The sequence below is a fragment of the Schistocerca gregaria genome, chromosome 2 (assembly GCF_023897955.1).
Source record: "Schistocerca gregaria isolate iqSchGreg1 chromosome 2, iqSchGreg1.2, whole genome shotgun sequence".
In the NCBI taxonomy this organism is placed as follows: Eukaryota; Metazoa; Arthropoda; class Insecta; order Orthoptera; family Acrididae; genus Schistocerca; species Schistocerca gregaria.
This window is the reverse complement of record NC_064921.1, coordinates 352,386,489-352,406,951: the sequence shown is the minus strand read 5'-3', so window position 1 is coordinate 352,406,951 and position 20,463 is coordinate 352,386,489. Positions and strand designations below refer to the sequence as shown.

Here is a 20,463-nt window from a genome sequence, read left to right as displayed (position 1 = left end):
TATTCGTCTCTTGGTGTCCCTCTAAGATTTTTACCCTCCACACTGCCCTCCAATACTAAATTGATGATCCCTTGATGCCTCAGAACATGTCCTACCAACCTATCCTGTCTTCTAGTCAAGTTGTGCCACAAACTCCTCTTCTCCCCAATTCTATTCAATATCTCGTCATTAGTTATGTGATCTACCCATCGAATCTTCAGCATTCTTCTGTAGCACCACATTTCGAAAGCTTCTATTCTTTTCTTGTCCAAACTATTTATCGTCCATGTTTCACTTCCATACATGGCTACACTCCATACAAATACTTTCAGAAACAACTGCCTGACACTTAAATCTATACTCGATCTTAACAAATTTCTCTTCTTCAGAAATGATTTCCTTGCCATTGCCAGTATACATTTTATACCCTTTCTACTTCAACCATCAGTTATTTTGCTCCCCAAATAGCAAAACTCCTTTACTACTTGAAGTGTCTCATTTGCTAATCTAATTCCCTCAGCATCACCCAACTTAATTCGACTACATTCCATTACCCTCGTTTTGCTTTTGTTGATGTTCATCTTATATCCTCCTTTCAAGACACTGTCCATTCCGTTCAACTGCTCTTCCAAGTCCTTTGCTGCCTCTGACAGAATTACAATGTCATCGGCAAACCTCAAAGTTTTTATTTCTACTCCATGGATTTTAATACCTACTCCGATTTTTTCTTTTGTTTCCTTTACTGCTTGCTCAATAAACAGATTGAACAACATTGGGGATAGCCACTGCTTCCCTTTCCTGCCCCTCAACTATTATAACTGCCATTTGGTTTCTGTTCAAACTGTAAATAGCCTTTCACTCCCTGTATTTTATCCCTACCACCTTCAGAATTTGAAAGAGAGTATTTCAGTCAACATTGTCAAAAGCTTTCTCTGAGTCTACAAATGCTAGAAATATAGGTTTGCCTTTCCTTAATCTATCTTCTAAGATAAGCTGTAGGGTCAGTATTGCCTCACATGTTTCAGTATTTCTATGGAATCCAAACTGATCTTCCTTGAGGTTGGCTTCTACCAGTTTTTCCATTCACCGCTAAAGAATTCGTGTTAGTATTTTGCAACCATGATTTATTAAACTGATAGTTCGGTAATGTTCAGATCTGCCAACACCTGCTTTCTTTGGGATTGGAATTGTTATATTCTTCTAGAAGTCTGAGGGTATTTCGCCTATCTCATACATCTTGCTCACCATACATTTGTCTGGCCTCTCAACATGTACCCCTCCATTGTGGTTGCACCTACAGTATGGCTATCTGTATTGCTGAGGCACACAAGCCTCCCCACCAACGACAAGGTCCGTGGTTCATATTTAAATCATATTTAGATGTTTCTCATGCTTGATTTTTTAAAATTTATTCAATAATAAATATGACTTTTGCATGTTACTATATGTAAAGTTTCCATTTATAACCTCACTACCACTTCAACTTCTGGAGTTTACAGACTCTACCAAGGTTGGGATAATTATAATTATATCGCAAAAATAAATCAAACATCTCTGGTTATTATTGTGCTGCTCATTTGTCAGTTATTACATAAGATGAATATAACATTCAATGAGCTTGAAAGGCAATCGGTTCAGACTGATATACGACTGATGATCTTCACTTAAGGCAGAGAACTAGCATGCACACTCACTCACACTCACTCACTCTCTCACACACACACACACACACACACACACACACACACACACACACAACACAAGTGTTGTTCAAGGAGCCACTGGAGGAACTTAAGGAAAATCACCATTTTCAGTTTTTCATTTTTTTTTATTTTTTTTAATACATGCAATTTTCTGTAAGAAACAAAATTAGTTTTTTTTTTCTTTCAGTAACACTGTACAAATCTACATTAGATACAGAAAGCTGTGTCTGTCATCTGGCCACAGCAACACTACATCTCATCCAAAACTTTCAGAATATCAGTGTGTGAAGGTTGTCGTAAAGTAAAGTGTGCGAAGGTTGTTGTAAAGTACAGGTACATAGTTTACTGGCCCAAAAGAAATCCTCAATGGTAACACATAAGGCTGAACATGTGAAGTGTGAACTGCACATGATTTATTTGCATAAATTAGTAAGTCTTGTGTGAATCTTCATAGATAAACTGAAAACATGCACAGAAAAATATACTAACCCTCAAATGTAAAAAACTTAGAGATAAGTGCTGCCATCTGTTGCTAGGTATGAGAACTATCAAAATTGACATTGGTCTCAATCAACGATATCACTTAGGAGAGACACCAATGTCAATTTTGATAGTTCCTACACCCAGCAACGGATGGGAACACTTATCTCTAAGCTTTTACATTTGAAGGTTAGCCCGTTTTTCTGTACATTTCTTCAATTATGTATGTTCACAGAAATATTACGTACTGACATACTGTTTTGAATTTGTGCTAACAGTTCATGAGAGTCAAAGGAAATATGGATGATAACCAATGGAAAAGTAAAATGTCTGTGGTCTCAAAGGAGCTTTTGTGAAGAATAAAGGAAGCTGAGTATACAAATCTACAACTCACATTGCGTGAACTGTGTGTATTCCTTTTTGATGTCAGACATTATTCATGCACCTCTGACACTACCATGAGAAAAGAAGAAACTGTGTTTGCACCAGCCAACTAGAATTTTATTTGATAAAGAGAATGAGCAATAAATGGGCCCCTCACTTGACTTCTTCTAACAGAATTAAGTAAAATGAATACATTTCTTGGTCAAGTTGTGTTAAGCAATAACACAAAGGTTTCAAATTAGGCAACAAACAATGCTATGGTAGAAATACATGCTTTTCATGAATGCTAATAAACCCTAAAAGTCAATTTCAACAAAGACAAGCATACAATCTTTTGTTTCCTGACAGGCAAGGCAGTGTATAATCTGAAGTTTGCTGTCAAACTTGGCAATGCCTTTGATGGGCCTTACAAAATAAAAGGAAGGAAATAATGACAAGTGGAATCATCCTGTTTCCTGATAGCACTTGGGCACACATGGAAGTCATCATAGAGGCTCCTTGGAAAATTCCATGCAAATGTTCAACCATTTGTCACACAGCAAGAATCTAAGGCTCACAGCTTCCATCTACTTCTGTACTTAAAAACATCTAACAACACAATACTTTACATTAATGATGGGATCTGAATATGTGTTGGGGTGCCATTTTCTAGGAAAATATGACTTGTGATAGCCAATAACTTATCAAGAATGTTTTTATCAATGAAAAATGTAGTCAGTGATTACTAGCCAGACAGCTTTCATATTTAAACAATGCCCATAAGACCCTTCTCTGGCTTTGTTTGTTTCTCCTCTGCTTTCTGTCTGAGGTATTTCAGACCTGCTTCCACTGCTTCAGAAATTTCAGCCGGAGACATACCAGCATATGGATCTGTATTTAATGTAGGATGATGTCCAGTTTCACTTATAGGGGGAACATACGAAACAGCATGAGGACCTACTTCAGCAGCATCACTGTTCTGAAATTTGTTGATTAACTTGTTATGAGAAGGAGTTGGATTTGAGAACACTTTTTTCCTTGAGGAGAAGAACAGAGTATTTTTTGATGCAGCTGGAAGTGATTCCTCAACAAGATTCACACCTGGCTTGTCTGGCTCTTGTAGTGGAGAAAATTCCTGCTGTCGTTCCTCCCTCTTCTTTTCTATCCATTTTTCTTGTGACATAACTTCCTTTTCTGCAGATCGCACTGTAAGAATAATAATACAATTAGAAAAGTAGCATGAAGGAAATAATGCTTACTACAATTTTACCACAAACAACATTTTCTTTCTAGGAAACAACTTTCTACAAATGCAAATTGTCAGACGTGTTTAAACATGCGGTGAAAGGTGGTTCACAAGAACAACAACAAAACTTGGAGGGGAAGGGTGGATAAGTTTTCCACTGCATTTCTGCAATTACATTGAACTTCCATTATGTTACTATTGAACAGAAATTTACAATTAAATCTGATGCACACACAGAATCCAGAAACATCTGTGATATCAGCATGAATGGTTGTTTAACTGAAAGGTGTTGGGAGTCACAATTCTTTTTCAGTGGTCGATTTGTACAATCAAGGAAGATGCACATAGACTTCATAAGTCAATTGTAAAAAAGTAGGACTGCCTTATTCTGAATCATACATTAACATGTAAAGAAAGCATAATAAGATACAGGATGCTCCTTCTTGTGGAACATCTTATAAAATGATGTGACATCTGAAAAGTGAGATCAAGAAACAGAGAACAGTACAAGTTTCGAAACATATTTTCATAATTCTCATTTCTACGACTGTCAAAAAATGTTGTCTCTGGTATACACTGTGGCCCTGGTCAAGATCAGGTATTTAGAGATGTCCAGACAGAAAAGCCAACTGTACAGCAATTTCCTGTATGTTGTTAAAAGTGTCACATTGTTTTCTGTATAAATGCATAAAACAACAAGGAGCTTAGTGTATTCTCAGTTCTCATGTGAGTCTGCACTTCAATACAAATTTCAGAGTTTTTTTCTGCAGTAAGTTTGGGCTACTTATGTTTCTAGAGGAATTCAAGATTGATAAGCTAATGTTTCTAGTGTTAGTATTTTCATCAGATGATATTACAAAGATGTGCCTTTCTCAAGTCAACCCATCAAATGAGGTCAATAATACCAAGGATAATTTACATGTCTCTCAAAATAATCTTTGACCAGGCACGCACAGTCCCGTGATATCCCAACTATGTCTCCCTCCTTACCCTATGATTCTTACCTACACAAGCAGTCCATTTGTAAAATTTACTGTACGTGCCCTGACGACACAAATTCTTCAGCTATAGCACTGGAAAATCTTATGTAACCACAGTAAGAGTGACCAGTTTGAGACGATCTTGAATTACCAATTGACCTGTAGGTCTGGTACAGTATTTTATACTGGTATGACCAATACCGAATTGTCAGTAAAAATGCACAGCCACAGATAAAGTGCCTGTATTATACAATACATGCAACAGGTACATTGGCCTTCAAACTATGCATATTTCAGTCACCTTACCTAACTTAAAATATCCAAAATCCCTTACTCATAATAAAGACATTAATTACTTACCAAATCCGTTATGATATTTAGATGCAATACCCTCTTTTCCTTCATCCCAGGGACGGATATGAGACCTCCTTATCAAATCATCCTCCTCCTCCTTCTCCTCCTCCTGCTCGGTCCTCACATATGTTGGTCCTATGACAGCACCTTCTGAAATAACAAAGGAAAGTGCAGTGAATCATAATGCTTCCAAAAGGATGTTATAGATCTGTAAGTCATTTATTACTGTCAGCTAATCTTCTCAGATATTCTGGTATAATGGAGAGGAAGGGATTTATTAGTACACTATTAGTAAATCACATTTGATAAACAGAAATGGAAAACATTCCTCAGTATGTGCTTCACAGTAAATAGAAATCAAGCTCATATAATTTTTGCCTATTCTTATCATTTCTGCAGTACACACCTCTGTGATGTGGGGGCAGGGTACATGTGGCTAGCCATTCTTCATTACTTTTGATTACATATAATATTGCCTTAATGAACTAAACATGACATAATATTTATGAATGTGTGATGTTTTTTGTAATTTTGCACCTTTTACTTGTCTATCACTATGGTTTTCAACGTACTGGCGGACTAAGCTAAGTGTTTGGTGTTGTGAATTAAATCTAAACATCTATTGTTGAGATATTTAAATTGTGTCTAAGTCCTACCAGCAATTTTCACACTGGCTACAGATTTCACCATAAAATTATCTCCAACTACCTTATATCCAATATCAGATGGCTACAGCAAATGAGAAGGAATTATTAACAAAATCATTCCGGAATCAAGTTTGATTCTGTTCAAGGCGCCATAGTCCTAAGAGCCTGTGTGGAAATCGAAAAGGTGGGGGAATTTGTACTTGTAGATTGCAACTACATGTCAGCCTTCGTGACTTGTGGAAAAAAAAAAAAAAGCTATAGGTTTCAGGCAGCATTTATGATGCTGTTTCAATCCTTCAGAAAACAACCGTTCAAGTTGATTACACATCTCTAGAGAGAAAAAGAAAACAGAATTGAAAAATGCAAAACATATGCAGTGCAAAGCAGTATATTAAAACGAATAATAATGTAAATATGTTTGATTTTAAATTTTCCCGGAGTATCACAATTCTGAATCCTTCTCATATATTCAGCCTCCAGCCATCATCCAGTTGGTGTGATACTTTAGCAAGTGGACATGTTATTATCCTTGGGAGAACTTGATAACTTTTCCATTGGGTCACTGTATCCTCACCCTCTTGCTGTCAGTCATAGGGTAGTAGTACTGCCAGGCAGTGGTTCTGTTAGTGAGGGTCAGAGAAAAGGTGCACTCGGGACACAAGTTGTGGTCTTCAGTCTCTAAGCTGCCAATATTACTGATACATAGGATGTGTGTGTGTATGTAGTGTGGTCTTAGCTGTTCAATTGCTGTGCCTAAATGAATCTTTCCACAGAGTGCCATTGCACTTTGACCACAATCAAGACTTGAAGCCATGCCTTACTTAGTTAGAAATCACTGTACTTATTTATAAGTTTATTGCATAGCAGGGTCTCTTCAGATTATTGCAGGATGCATTCCCAGAATGTGTTGGCCTGTTTCACCTACAGATGGACTCAACATCTCTCTTTTCACGAGTGGAAGAGGATAGATCCAGTCTGTTGATCTCAAGCTAACAGACCACGGCAGCTGGCAACATGCAGATAGCCACAAAATATGAATGTCTTGTGACTAAATCAACATGAGAAGAACATCGGCAACTGTTATCAATTGTAGAGAGAGAAAAAATTGACACTGTTAAATTAACTGAAATAGGAAAGGGACTAAATTTTGCAGTGAATCTGACAGAACAACAAAACGCAAATTTTTTCAGTGCTGGAACAGTTGCTCTTGCCTTCCAATGAGGTGCAGTGAAGGAAATACAGCAAGAAACATGTATACACTTGTAAGGTCCATTCCCCTGAAGCCAATGTTCTCTAAAGAAGAAAGAAAAATTCTTAAATGCCTTCAACAAGATTCTGAAAGACATAAATCCTCCCAGCAGATAACAGAAATTCTACACTCCCAATACTGCTTCAAGTATATAAGCAGAAAATGTATGACCTATTAGAATGTAACATCTACAGTAGATGCAAATTGAAGAAGAAGACCAACAACTTTCTCCAGAAGACTTTCCAAGATAAGATGGTGAAAAGACTTGGTCCACAAGCAATTATGCCTCCTAGACATATGTGTGATGAATGGCGGCTTGCTTTAAATGTAGAAAAATGTAAATTAATGCAGATGACCAGGATCAATAATGCCATAATACCTGAATACAGTATTCCCAGGGTGCTTCTTGACATGGTCATGTCAATTAAATGTCTAGGAGTTATGTTGCACAGCGATATTAAATGGAATGAGCATATAAGTACAGTAGTACGAGGGAGCGAATGGTCAACTTCAGTTTATTGGGAGACCTTTAGGGTAATGTGGCTTATCTGTGAAGGACACTGGTGCACCGTTCTTGAGCATTGCTCAAGTGTATGGGATTGCAACCAGATCAGGTTAAAGGAAGACACTGAAGCAAGTCAGAGACGGGCTGCTAGATCTGTTACTGGTAGGTTCCCTCAGTAATTGAGTATTATGGAAATGGTTCATGATCTCAAATGGAAATTCTTGGAGGAATTTCACAAAACACTAATGAAAAAAATTTAGAGAACCGTCATCTGAAGTTGACTAGTAATGACACAAGGTACCATCAGCAATGCACCATACAGCAGCTTGCAGAATATGATGGTGCACTGGCAGTATGTATGTAAATGTAGATTTAACAGACTACCTAAAATCCATAAAGAAGGGATATCACCCTGTGCTATTGTAACACTGGCACAAAAAATATATGAACTAGAATAATACCTGACAGCAATATTCAGCCCCACTAAGGTAAATGCTAATACCTAATATGGAATTCAGTGCAATTCATCCAGCTACTTCTGAATATTATATGTAAATTGAAGATGGATTGGGGGGGGGGGGAGGGGGGGGGGGGCAGGAAAGGAAAGGGAAAGGATTACCGATGTCAGCTGCATTGGGATATTACGCAGAATCAGTGGCAATGAGTGAAAATGTGTGCCGGACCGGTATTCAATCCTAGGATTTGCTGGTTACTAGGCAGGTGTATTAACCGCTGTGCCATCTAGGTCACAGTGTTATCGCGACTCCACAGACTATATTGGCACGTTTCATGGCCGACGCACTGAACGCCACCTATCCGCAGTCCCTGTCCACTTCCTCCATACTCAGTACTCTGAGATTCCCGCAGGAGGTCAGACGTACTTACGCATCTGCGCTGAAGAAGGTAGCTCTATTGTTCATCATTATATGAATGTGTGGTGTCTGTTCTTTCAGACAGGTCCACAAGAACAGACATCACGCATTCATACATTTCAGAATAACTGACTAGGGCAAGAAAATATCAAGTTGAGCTTTGGTGTGGTTTCCCTCTTTATTAGGGTACCTCTTAAATCTCATAGATAAACTTTGAGCCATCATGAATAAAACTTTTTTAATTTGCACTCTTGTCCTACCTACGTGCTTAGCTTCTAGGCTTTCAAAGGCGGCTTCCTTTGTGGCAGATGCATGGTGAACAGTTGAGGTGAGGTGTTGTCTACTGGTGCTGTGACTTGGTGCAAGTGAGACTTCTCTGTAGTGTAGTGAGGTGTGGCTCGGACATAACAGGACAAAGTGTTAACACTTGATGTCCATGGCCAAACCATAGTGCTCCAGTTCTTGCACCTTGGTTTCCACATGATTTGTTTGAATTGTTGGTTGGATAGAAGGATATAACAAATGGCGGGATACCTGGTTATTGAATGGGTTTGGCCAGGTCAAGTGTAGTGCTCAATCTGATAGTCAGGATTCCAATTAAAACCTTGTACAGTATAGACAGGAGGCTAATAGGGAAATAGTTTATATCTTTAGTACTACCTTTCTTACGTATTAGGATTATTTTGCCTTTATTCCAATCTTTTGTACCCTGGTGAAGTATACAAGAAAATGTATTGACAGTTTGCCACACTCAATGTAAGCAAAGAACTGATGATTTGGTAATATGTGATAAGGCAGCATTGGTGTGGCCTTTTGATATTCGCTGCCAGTGAGAGTTTAATTAAAAGTACAAGTAATTCTAAGTTAGATGTGGTGCATAATGCTCCCTAGTTATTTAGATTAAATGGTATCTATGTGTATCTAACGCTCCTATTTCAAAATGTATCTATCTTAAGGTGTGTAAAGTATTTAAGAATAAGAATCTTTATTAGCCGTTCAGAATTTTCTTATACAATGGGCTTCGTCAATAAGTTCAATTACAGTATAAAGATGGTTATATTCTCATAACAATGTATATATAAATCATATGAATGTCAGTGTAGTACAATTTCAAAAATCTGGAATTTTATATATTGTTAATTTTACAATAAAAAAAGAAAACATTATACAAATTTATATTAAGTGGGGAGTATTCATGCCTACGACACTATGTAATTATCATATACATGTTGATAACACTATGTAATTATCTTAAGATATTGATACAAATATAGAGCACTCGAAATAGGTCTATTATGCCTATATGTTAGACATTGTTTTCCAAATTTAGGTCCTACTACAGGCTGAGGTACCTTTCTCTATGTTATAACAGCAAATCTGCCATATTACAATCTTTATATTCATCAACTGAGTAAAATGCTTTACCTTTGAGCCACTGACCCAATGTTGTCTTAAATTTATTTTTAGATACTGTTTGCACATTTTTACGGAGCATATTAAACAGTCTGAGGCCTACATATTTATAACCGTTATGTATCTTGGACAATCGAGAGGATGGCAGATCAACTGTGTGGTTTCGTCTCGTATTATGGGTGTGGACAGATGACCTAAGGGGATATTGAACTAAGTTTTCTTTTACATGTAATAAGCAATAATAGATGTACAAACAAGGAACTGTCATGATGTTAAGTTTTTTGAAATGTTCCCTGCATGTATTCCTAGGGGATAAACCAACTGTACATCGAAGAGCTTTATTTTGCCATCTAAAAATTGATACTGAATTGGGAGAATTTCCCCAGAGCAGAATACCATATGAAAGATGGGGGTGGATATAAGAAAATATGAATGCAGCATTAAGTTTTGGCTAACATTATTCCTAAGCTTATAAATTAGGAACATAGAATGTGCAAGTTTAGAATAGACGTATGTGATATGTTTATCCCAGCTAAGTTTCTGGTGAATCATCATTCCTAACAGTTTAAAAAGAGTTATTTTCTTTGTTTAATACCTTCAAATTAAAAAAAAAAATATGTCCTCAATTTTTGTTTCATTTATGCATAGGGAGTTTGCACTAAACCAATGAACCGATTTTTCAAATATTATATTATTTTTTCTCATACAGATTCAAGAGTCTGTCCTGAATTGATAAAAGTTGTATCGTCCGCATAGAGGACTGTTTTACAAGGTAAATACTGTGTCATATCATTAACATACACTACAAACAGGAAGGGCCCAAGTATGGAGCCCTGTGGCACACCTCTTTTTATTGTTTGTGGGTTTGACAGCTGCCCATTTACACTAACAAATTGTACTTTGTTGCTTAAGTAGGATTCTAATAATTTCAGGGTGTCCTCTTCTATGCCATAGTGTCTTAATTTCATGATCAAAGTACTATGAGATACAGCGCCAGATGCTTTACTCAGGTCGAGGAGAGTAGCACAAGAGATTAATTTATTTTCAGAGCCATCATATATATCACTAACAATATTTTCAACCACTTTAACTGTGGATCGTTTAGACCTGAATCCATACTGTGAGTTACTTAACAAGTTATTCCTCTCAAAATAGTGATTCATTTGTTGGTGAACACAGTCTTCGATTATTTTAGATACTATTGGGATTAATGAGATAGGGCGATAGTTACTTGGATTTGATTTATCTCCTTTCTTAAATATGGGAATAGTTATTGCTATTTTCAAACAGTTGGGGAAAGTACCTTGCCGTAATATACGGTTAATGAGAGTGATTAGAGGGGGCAGAAGATCACTTGATATCTTCTTTATGACAAAGTTTGACAGACCATAGAAGTCGTCTGCTCTGGAACTAATTAGTTTGCCTATTGCTTTGCTAACATCATTTTCAATTACTGTTGCCCAGCAGACTTTATGAACTACATTCTTATTTGAACCTAAAAGAGTTTTAGCATCAAGCATGGTGTTGGGGGGGAGACAAATCTTGTTGTAATCTGAAGTTAACAAAGTGTGAGTTTAAGATATCTGGAGCTATGGGTATAGCTAGGTGTTGGTCTATTTATTTCACATTTAATTACTTCCCAGGCAGCTTACCGCTGTTCCTGGATTTAAGAACATAGTTATCATTCACCCTATGTTTTGCCATGTTTATTTCAGAGCTATAAATTTTTCCTATTCCAATGTACATCTCTTTGTACTCGCTGCTGTTATGATATCTGTCCTTAAACATAAGAAGCATAATCCAGATACTGTTGAGGTATGGTGTAAACCAATTGTTTAGTCTCTGTGGTTTATGAGCTTGGTTATTATTCTGTCTTTTTACTAATCTGGGACAAAATTCATCTAATATTCTTACAATTTCCTCTATAAATAATTTGCTTGTGTTATTCACACACATATCTTTGTATAAGATGTCATTCCAGTTAACTGACCTTAATCTAGTTTTAAACTCTCTTATGTTACATTCATTTATAGGTGTAACAGTTTTGTGTTGTTCATCTGGAATGCTGACTGGGACTGTAATCCATAGGCCATCATGGTCAGCTAGGCCTAACTTGACTACTCCAATTTAAACGTTATTTTCATGGATATTACTTATTATATTGTCTAAGCATGCATTATATCTAGTAGGCTTATCATTTAGACAATAGCAATCAAATGCTCTTAGGCTATCCAAGAATTCCAATATGATATGACTCTGTACCCTGATATCCATATTAATATCACCAAAAATTAAGATTCTTTTGTATTTATATTTAGGCTTAGTTAGTAAAACTAACAGTTTTTTTTAAATTTACTGTAAATTCATATTCACTAGAAGATGGTGTGTGATATACAGATGCAACAATAATATTATGCTTAGGTATATGTACAACTGCAGCCTCAAAGGTGGTGTCTATACACAGGTCTGTGACATCAATAGTAAAGTATTGTAGATTTAGTCCATTCTTAATATATATTGCAACACCTCCATGTCCAATTGTTGATCTGCAGTAACTACTAGCTAAGGAGTAACCAAATGGAATATTGAGGTCAATTTTTGATGAATATAGCCAGTGCTCATTTAAACTAAGTATACCACAGTTTCAAGTTTCTAACCAGTACTGCAATTCTCCCAACGTATTTTTTTAAAGAATGCATATTAATATGTAAGAACAGAAGACTATTTTTGCTAACCCTGGGAAGTAAAGAAGAGGGTTCAGATTGTCTTCTTAAGGGCACTTCTATGCAGCTGATATCTTGAGTTGTTTGTAAGTCCACTGCTGGTAGTCAGGCCCTTTTTGACAACATTCAGATACATCTAGTTTTCTGGGCACAGAGTGAATGGTTTGAAGATTATTTTGATCCTGCTGGAACATGTCTGTTAATATTTTGCCAGACAGACCAGCAGGCTTTACAGGTTTCCCTGGTCCAGTGGTATTACTGTAAAGGTGACCATTTCTTTACACACAGTTTTGGTAATCAGTTTCGAGATTAATCTTCTTCCTTGGTTGTTGAGGTGGAATCCTTGTCATGTATAGCACTCCCTGTCAAACTCGCTAGCTTTAATGATTGTGGTATTTTTGAATTTCGAATACAGGTGATATAGCTGTTTGTTTACTTCCAATACCTCACGATTTACGCAGGAACATCGACAACAAACACTTTTTTCGATGTGATACTTGGTAATGTGCTTCTTAAATCTTTTATTAAGTTTGTGCTGTTGTTTTTCACTATGTCATTTGTTCCAGTCATAATAACGATGGCATCAGCTTCAGAAGCCTTTCTGTTAGTGTTTTGCAAGACATCCTTGGCTTCTGCTGTAGGATACACATACCCCAGACACTCAAGATTTACGTTTTCATTAAGGTAACTTGAAACATTACGACATTGGCTATCACTCAATAAGGTAATTTTACATGTTTTACATACTAAGTTTGGACCATCACACTGTTTCACTACTGTTTGAATTTCTTTTTGATATTTATTAGCACTATTATGTTTCACTGCATATGTTTCCTGTTCGCTACTTTGTTCATGAAACTTGCTAACATTCACACTGCAGCTACTTACGCTGTTTTTGGCATTATGCTGTGAATGTTTCTTGTTCATCACTTAGTTCACAAAACTTACTTATGTTCACTCTACAGGTTTTTACACTGTCTTCTACCGGGCAGAGCTGAGAATATTTGTTTACGTCTGCACACCTTACTCTTCTTGGTGGTTCATTTACTACTGCTAAGCTATTATTATGGTGAGCCGTTTCCCAGAGCGGAGGCTCCTTTACAGTACAGGTTACCTTCGATATCCGTGATTTGTTATGTACTGCTTCTGAAGTCCCACATGTTATATGAGTGAGTCTTAGCTGCTGATTTTCTTTCTTCAGGTATACGATTTCTTTATGTAGGACTTCCACAGTTTTCTGCAGACTGATTATTCGTTCGTTTAGTTTCACAGTAATATCACTACAAGGCACATATTTCTTTTGACTACTGAACTACAACTTTCATACACACATCTTGGATGTTCTGCTGCATGAGAAATAACTAGTGGGCTGATGTTTTTGCATGTAGAAAGCACAGTGCTTAACAATCTACCATTAAGGTGGTGCACTCATAGTTCTGTGTTGTGTTGTCCTGTGGTGATTGGTGATCAGATGTTCATTAGCTTTTATGCACGGTGTAAAATGTTATGGTTTGTTAAATGTAGTGTAAACTGTTGTGCTGGGATAGTTCACGTAGACAAGAATAAATTGAATTGAGTTGAAACTTACTTGTTTTGAATATTTTAAGGTGGAAACCTGTTAAAGGAAAGGAAAGTGTTGATACCGATCATTTAAAATGTGTTTTCATTGTTATGTGATTAAAGTTAACTTTTCAATGAATGGCAGAATTTGGAGTCAGTTCTACATTTTTAATTAAATGAGACTCTGTCAATTACAAAGAGGGATTGTTTTTAAAAAAAAAAAAAAAACTATTTCAATTCTTTCATATTGCATTAATGCAATTGCAAAAGTAAAATCTTTTCAAAATATCTTTGATACAAAGCCTCTAATCTTGTTGTGTTGTCTGTCATATTTGAAGGGTAGTAATGTTTTAAGTGGGCCCTTATTCTTATACTGATCTCAACTAGAGGAAAGCGTTGTAGCTCATTATTAGGTGACTGATGGCAGAAGAGGTCACCTTCCTAGCTATGCTTCTGCAGTCATGATGGAATCTCCACTGTAGCTTCCAATGTTACTATTGCAAATGAATTCTTCAATAAATTCTATTCAGTTCAGTCCCATCTGCTGCTAAAATCCCAGCCCTGCACTTCTCAGCCACCAAAATCTTTGTCCACTTGCATGCTTCCAGCTGTCACTCTCTTTCAAACCAAAATGCGTGCTATGCTCAGTACTGCACAAGGCTTGCAAAATCTCTGACCAAGATAGTTTAGCAGAGGAGTTGAAGCACAATTTCTCATAAGAGCTGTTACAGCAACTATCAGCTCCAGCATGTCTAGGACACAACTAGCAGATGAAGAACAAAAACCTGTTGCTATGAGGTCTATCAATTACATCAGGAACATTTCAGTGAAATGGATCAGTGCTCCAGAAATATAATTTCAAGTGCGTGTTTCACCCATAACCCAAGACAGAAACCTCATTGGGGTCTGTTAAGGACAGCTTACAATTCTGGAAATCTGGAAACCAGGAATCTATCACATTCCATGCCAGTGTGGGATAATGTACATGGGTCAGACTATGTAAATGGTACAGGAAAAATGTGTGGAGCATAAGGGTCACATAAATAAAGAACAACCAACAAAGCCAGCTGGCACAGAGCATCTCTAAAGGACATATCAAGAATTATGAAGGCGCCTTGTCAATAGTTCTGGGACAAAGCCTTAACAATACCTGTGGAGATCCAGCTATATGATGAACTTATAAATAAGGATAACGGTTTCCAACCAAGTGAGGCTTCAGAGCCAGTCTTGAGCATGCTCATGCTCAAAGCACTACAGTAGCCTGTGGAAAGATCTGTTCACATCATAGCAATGGAACAGCTAAGACAACACCACAGGGATATGCTTCCTCAGCAACAGCAGCATTGCAAACCTGGCAACTGCAGCACAGAGACTGAGGACTGTGGCTCGTCTCCGATCTACACACTTCATCCAACACCTTGTCAGCAGAGTCAAGCTCAGTCACTGCCAGCCCAAGACTGAAAGCAGGAGGGAGGCTTTATGAAGATGGTGGCAACAAGTCAAGTTGCTGAAATATCACCTGGACATGACATCTGGCTGAAAAACCAGAGAAATGTTCAAAATAACATACATAAATCTAACCCAAAGTGAGAAAAAGGAGTTGAAGTAATCCTCTATGTAAGACATAAACCACTGATATAACTTACATATCTTTTAGCTATGCATTGTACTTTTACTTTTTATGCTGAAAGGGATAATTCACAAGAAGGAAAGTCATTAATTAGACAGTGTGTAATTAATATGTTGCTGTTATGTAAAATTCATTTTCAGTGTTTCTGAATTTATGCCCTATCATTTCTACCAACACTTATTTAACATCTAATAATTGATTTGAGGTCAATACAGATGAGGCATAAGCACAAAGTGGAAACAGATTGGGCGGGGAACAACCTGTGTCATTTTGACATTTCCTTTAAGTGATTTGCAGCAACTACAGGGAATTAAAATAGGAATGACCAGATGGGGATTTGAAAGCTGACGGGGATTTGAAAGTTGTATCCCCTTTATATGAGCCTGGCATCTTATTCACTGCCCTGCCTTGATCAGGGGTGACATTTAGACTACCTCGTTAAATTATATATTTTCATAGCCACTGTATGCAACTTTTAACATATTTATTTTATTTGCTTTCAGCTACATATTATTCAGTTGAGCTCTTTGGAGTATCATTTGCTGTACTTTTTTCTTACTCACTGCCTTTCAACAACATCATTTCAAACTGAATATAGGTAAAGCAAGTTTCAGTACAAAGAACTAAGTGGTCAGTCAAACATAACACTTCCTCGATCAGTGGATATTTCATGCAAACCCATAAGATACATTTGACAAAAGCATCAAACTGCTGGAAAATAGGTCAGATTTACTGACGCATTGTGTATGCATCAGTACATGAATAAAAAGGAATGAAGCTGGTTTCATAGACTGGCGCAGAATCAGAATGTTTTTCTTTTAAGAAAAGGCAAAAGTGCAGACTGCAACTTGCCAAACTGAAATCTGTTTAGTGTCTTTAATGTTGTTCACATTTTTGGATTCATCATGGTATAGGTCCAATCCTTCTCTAGGCTATCCAGTATGGTGACTAGCAACAATCAAACAGGAAATGTTGAATTACAATGGAAAAACAGTCTGAAACCATGCAGGATGACACTAAGTCAAGTACCTTAAGCAAAAAGCATACAAAATGTCATTTATGTTGCAGCAAGAAAGCTGAATATGGCAAAATACACAGTTCATGATGCTTGGGTTGTGGTGCCAGTTACAACGGTTTCATGCTATTCAGCCAAACAAGCAACCCTGACAGCAAATGCTTGCTAGGCTCATTTTGCAATATTATTGAAATAATTTGCCCCCATTATCTCATTCAGGTGAGGTCACATTTCAGGCCTGTGGTTAAGTAAAAAGGCACAACTGCAGAGTTTAGGAAAATGAAACCTTGTGTCCAATTACTGAGTGCCAGCACTGAGGTGAATGTGTGTAGATGTCTGATGAAGACTGGCAACCTTGGAGCATTCTTCTTCATCAAACCCACTGCAATCTGTATCATCTACAGTAGCTAGATATGATGGGAATTTTTCAATGTGTGCTCCTCTCCCCTAAGGTGACTTCATACACTCCTTGCTAAAGGAGAGAATTTCCAACAGCTGGACTGGAGAGGCAAGACCGAACTCATGACTACGACTGCTGGACTCGATCCGATCAGATTTATCACTGAAGTGTGATAGGCTGTATTGCATTCATGTGGGTAATACGGCATATTTGTATGGCCAAATTAATACAGTTTGCAAGCCACCTACAAACAGTTTGCATTACGTACTGCAGTTACCTAGTAGAGGTTTAATATAATCTTACAGGCTGCTCTACTCTCTTAGATTTCCTTCATAATTACAGGACTTTTAGGTCAGTGCCCAAATATAAATTTCCCAAATCCGTACACCCCTATTCTCAAACAAACTAAAAAAACACCTTCGAATATTTGAAGATTTTGGAGTACTGCTCAGCACAACACATTCTGAGCATTTTAACAGGATCACTGTAATCTGAGTGAATAGCGTAAAACTGTTATAATCGTGAAGTTGCTGGTTTCATACTTGGTTTTGTGTGTGTTTGTGAATTCTGTATTTATTTTCAAGTGGAAAAGTTAATTAACAAATACTGAATCATTTTTTTAAAAAACACTTTTCTATTTTTAATTACTAATAATTGGAAAAGTAAACTGAAATTTGATACAGAAGCAGAAAGTGCATTATTATTAAATGTGAATACTATATAATGTTCACTCTCTATAAATAGTAAAGTATTTTATTTCCTATGTAATATTTTCTGTATTTGTATTAAATTTTAATATATTGTGAATTGATAAAAAAGGTCTGCAAGGTTGCCAAAGATCATGTAGCTCTGTCAGAGATGGGAATGAATGGAGGTCTTTCCGCTCCCGGGATTGGAATCATCTTTCCTTTTCCTTCCCTCTCTCCTGACGAAGCAGCCGCCGGTTGCGAAAGCCGAAATTCTGTGTGTGTGTTTGTGTGTTTTATTCATTGTGCCTATCTACCGGCGCTTTCCCGCTTGGTAAGTCTTGGAATCTTTATACATAAAACTTCCACATGGGAAAAATATATTAAAAACAAAGATTCCAAGACTTACCAAGTGGGAAATAACACGCAAACACACACACAAAATTTCTAGCTTTCACAACCAACGGTTGCTTCTTCAGGAAAGAGGGAAGGAGAGGGAAAGACGAAAGGATGTGGGTTTTAAGGGAGAGGGTAAGGAGTCATTCCAATCCCGGGAGCGGAAAGACCTACTTTAGGGGGAAAAAAGGATAGGTATATACTCGCGCGCGCACACACACACACACACACACACACACACACACACACAAACACACACACACACACACACACACACACATATCCATCCATACATATACAGACACAAGCAGACATATTTAAAGGCAAAGAGTTTGGGCAGAGATGTCAGTCGAGGCGGAAGTGCAGAGGCAAAGATGATGTTGAGTGACAGGTGAGATATGAATGGCAGCAACTTGAAATTAGCGGAGATTGAGGCCTGGTGGATAATGAGAAGAGAAGATATATTGAAGGGCAAGTTCCCATCTCCGGAGTTCGGATAGGTTGGTGTTGGTGGGAAGTATCCAGATAACCCGGATGGTGTAACACTGTGCCACGATGTGCTGGCCGTGCACCGAGGCATGTTTAGCCACAGGGTGATCCTCATTACCAACAAACACTGTCTGCCTGTGTCCATTCATGCGAATGGACAGTTTGTTGCTGGTCATTCCCACATAGAAAGCGTCACAGTGCAGGCAGGTCAGTTGGTAAATCACGTGGGTGCTTTCACACGTGGCTCTCCCTTTGATCGTGTACACCTTCCGGGTTACAGGACTGGAGTAGGTGGTGGTGGGAGGGTGCATAGGACAGGTTTTACACCGGGGGCGGTTGCAAGGGTAGGAGCCAGAGGGTAGGGAAGGTGGTTTGGGGATTTCATAGGGATGAACCAAGAGGTTACGAAGGTTAGGTGGACGGCAGAAAGACACTCTTGGTGGAGTGGGGAGGATTTCATGAAGGATGGATCTCATTTCGGGGCAGGATTTTAGGAAGTCGTATCCCTGCTGGAGAGCCACATTCAAGGTCTGATCCAGTCCCGGGAAGTATTCTGTCACAAGTGGGGCACTTTTGGGGTTCTTCTGTGAGAGGTTCTGGGTTTGAGGGGATGAGGAAGTGGCTCTGGTTATTTGGTTCTGTACCAGGTCGGGAGGGTAGTTGCAGGATGCGAAAGCTGTTTTCAGGTTGTTGGTGTAATGGTTCAGGGATTCAGGACTGGAGCAGATTCGTTTGCCACAAAGGCCTAGGCTGTAGGGAAGGGACCGTTTGATATGGAATGGGTGGCAGCTGTCATAAAGGAGGTACTGTTGCTTGTTGGTGGGTTTGATGCGGACGGATGTATGAAGCTGGCCATTGGACAGATGGAGGTCAACTTCAAGGAAAGTGGCCTGGGATTTGCAGTAGGACCAGGTGAATCTGATGGAACCAAAGGAGTTGAGGTTGGAGAGGAAATTCTGGAGTTGTTCTTCACTGTGAGTCCAGATCATGAAGATGTCGTCAATAAATCTGTACCAAACTTTGGTTTGGCAGGCTTGGGTAACCAAGAAGGCTTCCTCTAAGCGACCCATGAATAGGTTGGCATATGAGGGGGCCATCCTGGTATCCATGGATGTTCCCTTTAATTGTTGGTATGTCTGGCCTTTAAAAGTGAAGAAGTTGTGGGTCAGGATGAAGCTGGCTAAGGTAATGAGGAAAGAGGTTTTAGGTAGGGCAGCAGGTGATCGGCGTGAAAGGAAGTGCTCCATTGCAGTGAGGCCCTGGACGTGCGGGATATTTGTGCATAGGGAAGTGGCATCAATGGTTACAAGGATGGTTTCCGGGGGTAACAGACTGGGTAAGGATTCCAGGCGTTCGAGAAAGTGGTTGGTGTCTTTTATGAAGGATGGGAGACTGCATGTAATGGGTTGAAGGTGTTGATCTACGTAGGCAGAGATACGTTCTGTGGGGGCTTGGTAACCAGCTACAATGGGAAGGCCGGGATGTTTGTGTTTGTGAATTTTAGGAAGTAGGTAAAAGGTAGGAGTGCGAGGTGTCGGTGGGGTCAGGAGTTTGATGGAGTCAGGTGAAAGGTTTTGTAGGGGGCCTAAGGTTCTGAGGATTCCTTGAAGCTTCGCCTGGACATCAGGAATGGGATTACCTTGGCAAACTTTGTATGTAGAGTTGTCTGAAAGCTGACGCAGTCCCTCAGCCACATACTCCCGACGATCAAGTATCACGGTCGTGGAACCCTTGTCAGCCGGAAGAATGATGATGGATCGGTCAGCTTTCAGA

At 38.4% G+C, this 20,463-nt stretch overlaps 1 protein-coding gene across 1 annotated transcript in view; it reads right to left on the bottom strand.

Moving 5' to 3' along the window:
* Positions 1-1,786: 1,786 nt before the first annotated feature.
* LOC126337039 (coiled-coil domain-containing protein 174) overlaps positions 1,787-20,463 on the bottom strand; it is a 59,324-nt gene continuing 40,647 nt past the window's right edge. The window contains exons 7-8 of the mRNA XM_050001344.1: positions 5,112-5,255; positions 1,787-3,731 (exon numbers count right to left, since the gene is read on the bottom strand). Of these exons, the coding sequence (XP_049857301.1) occupies positions 3,292-3,731; positions 5,112-5,255 (584 nt within the window). The 3' untranslated portion in view covers positions 1,787-3,291. The remainder of the gene's footprint in view (positions 3,732-5,111; positions 5,256-20,463) is intronic.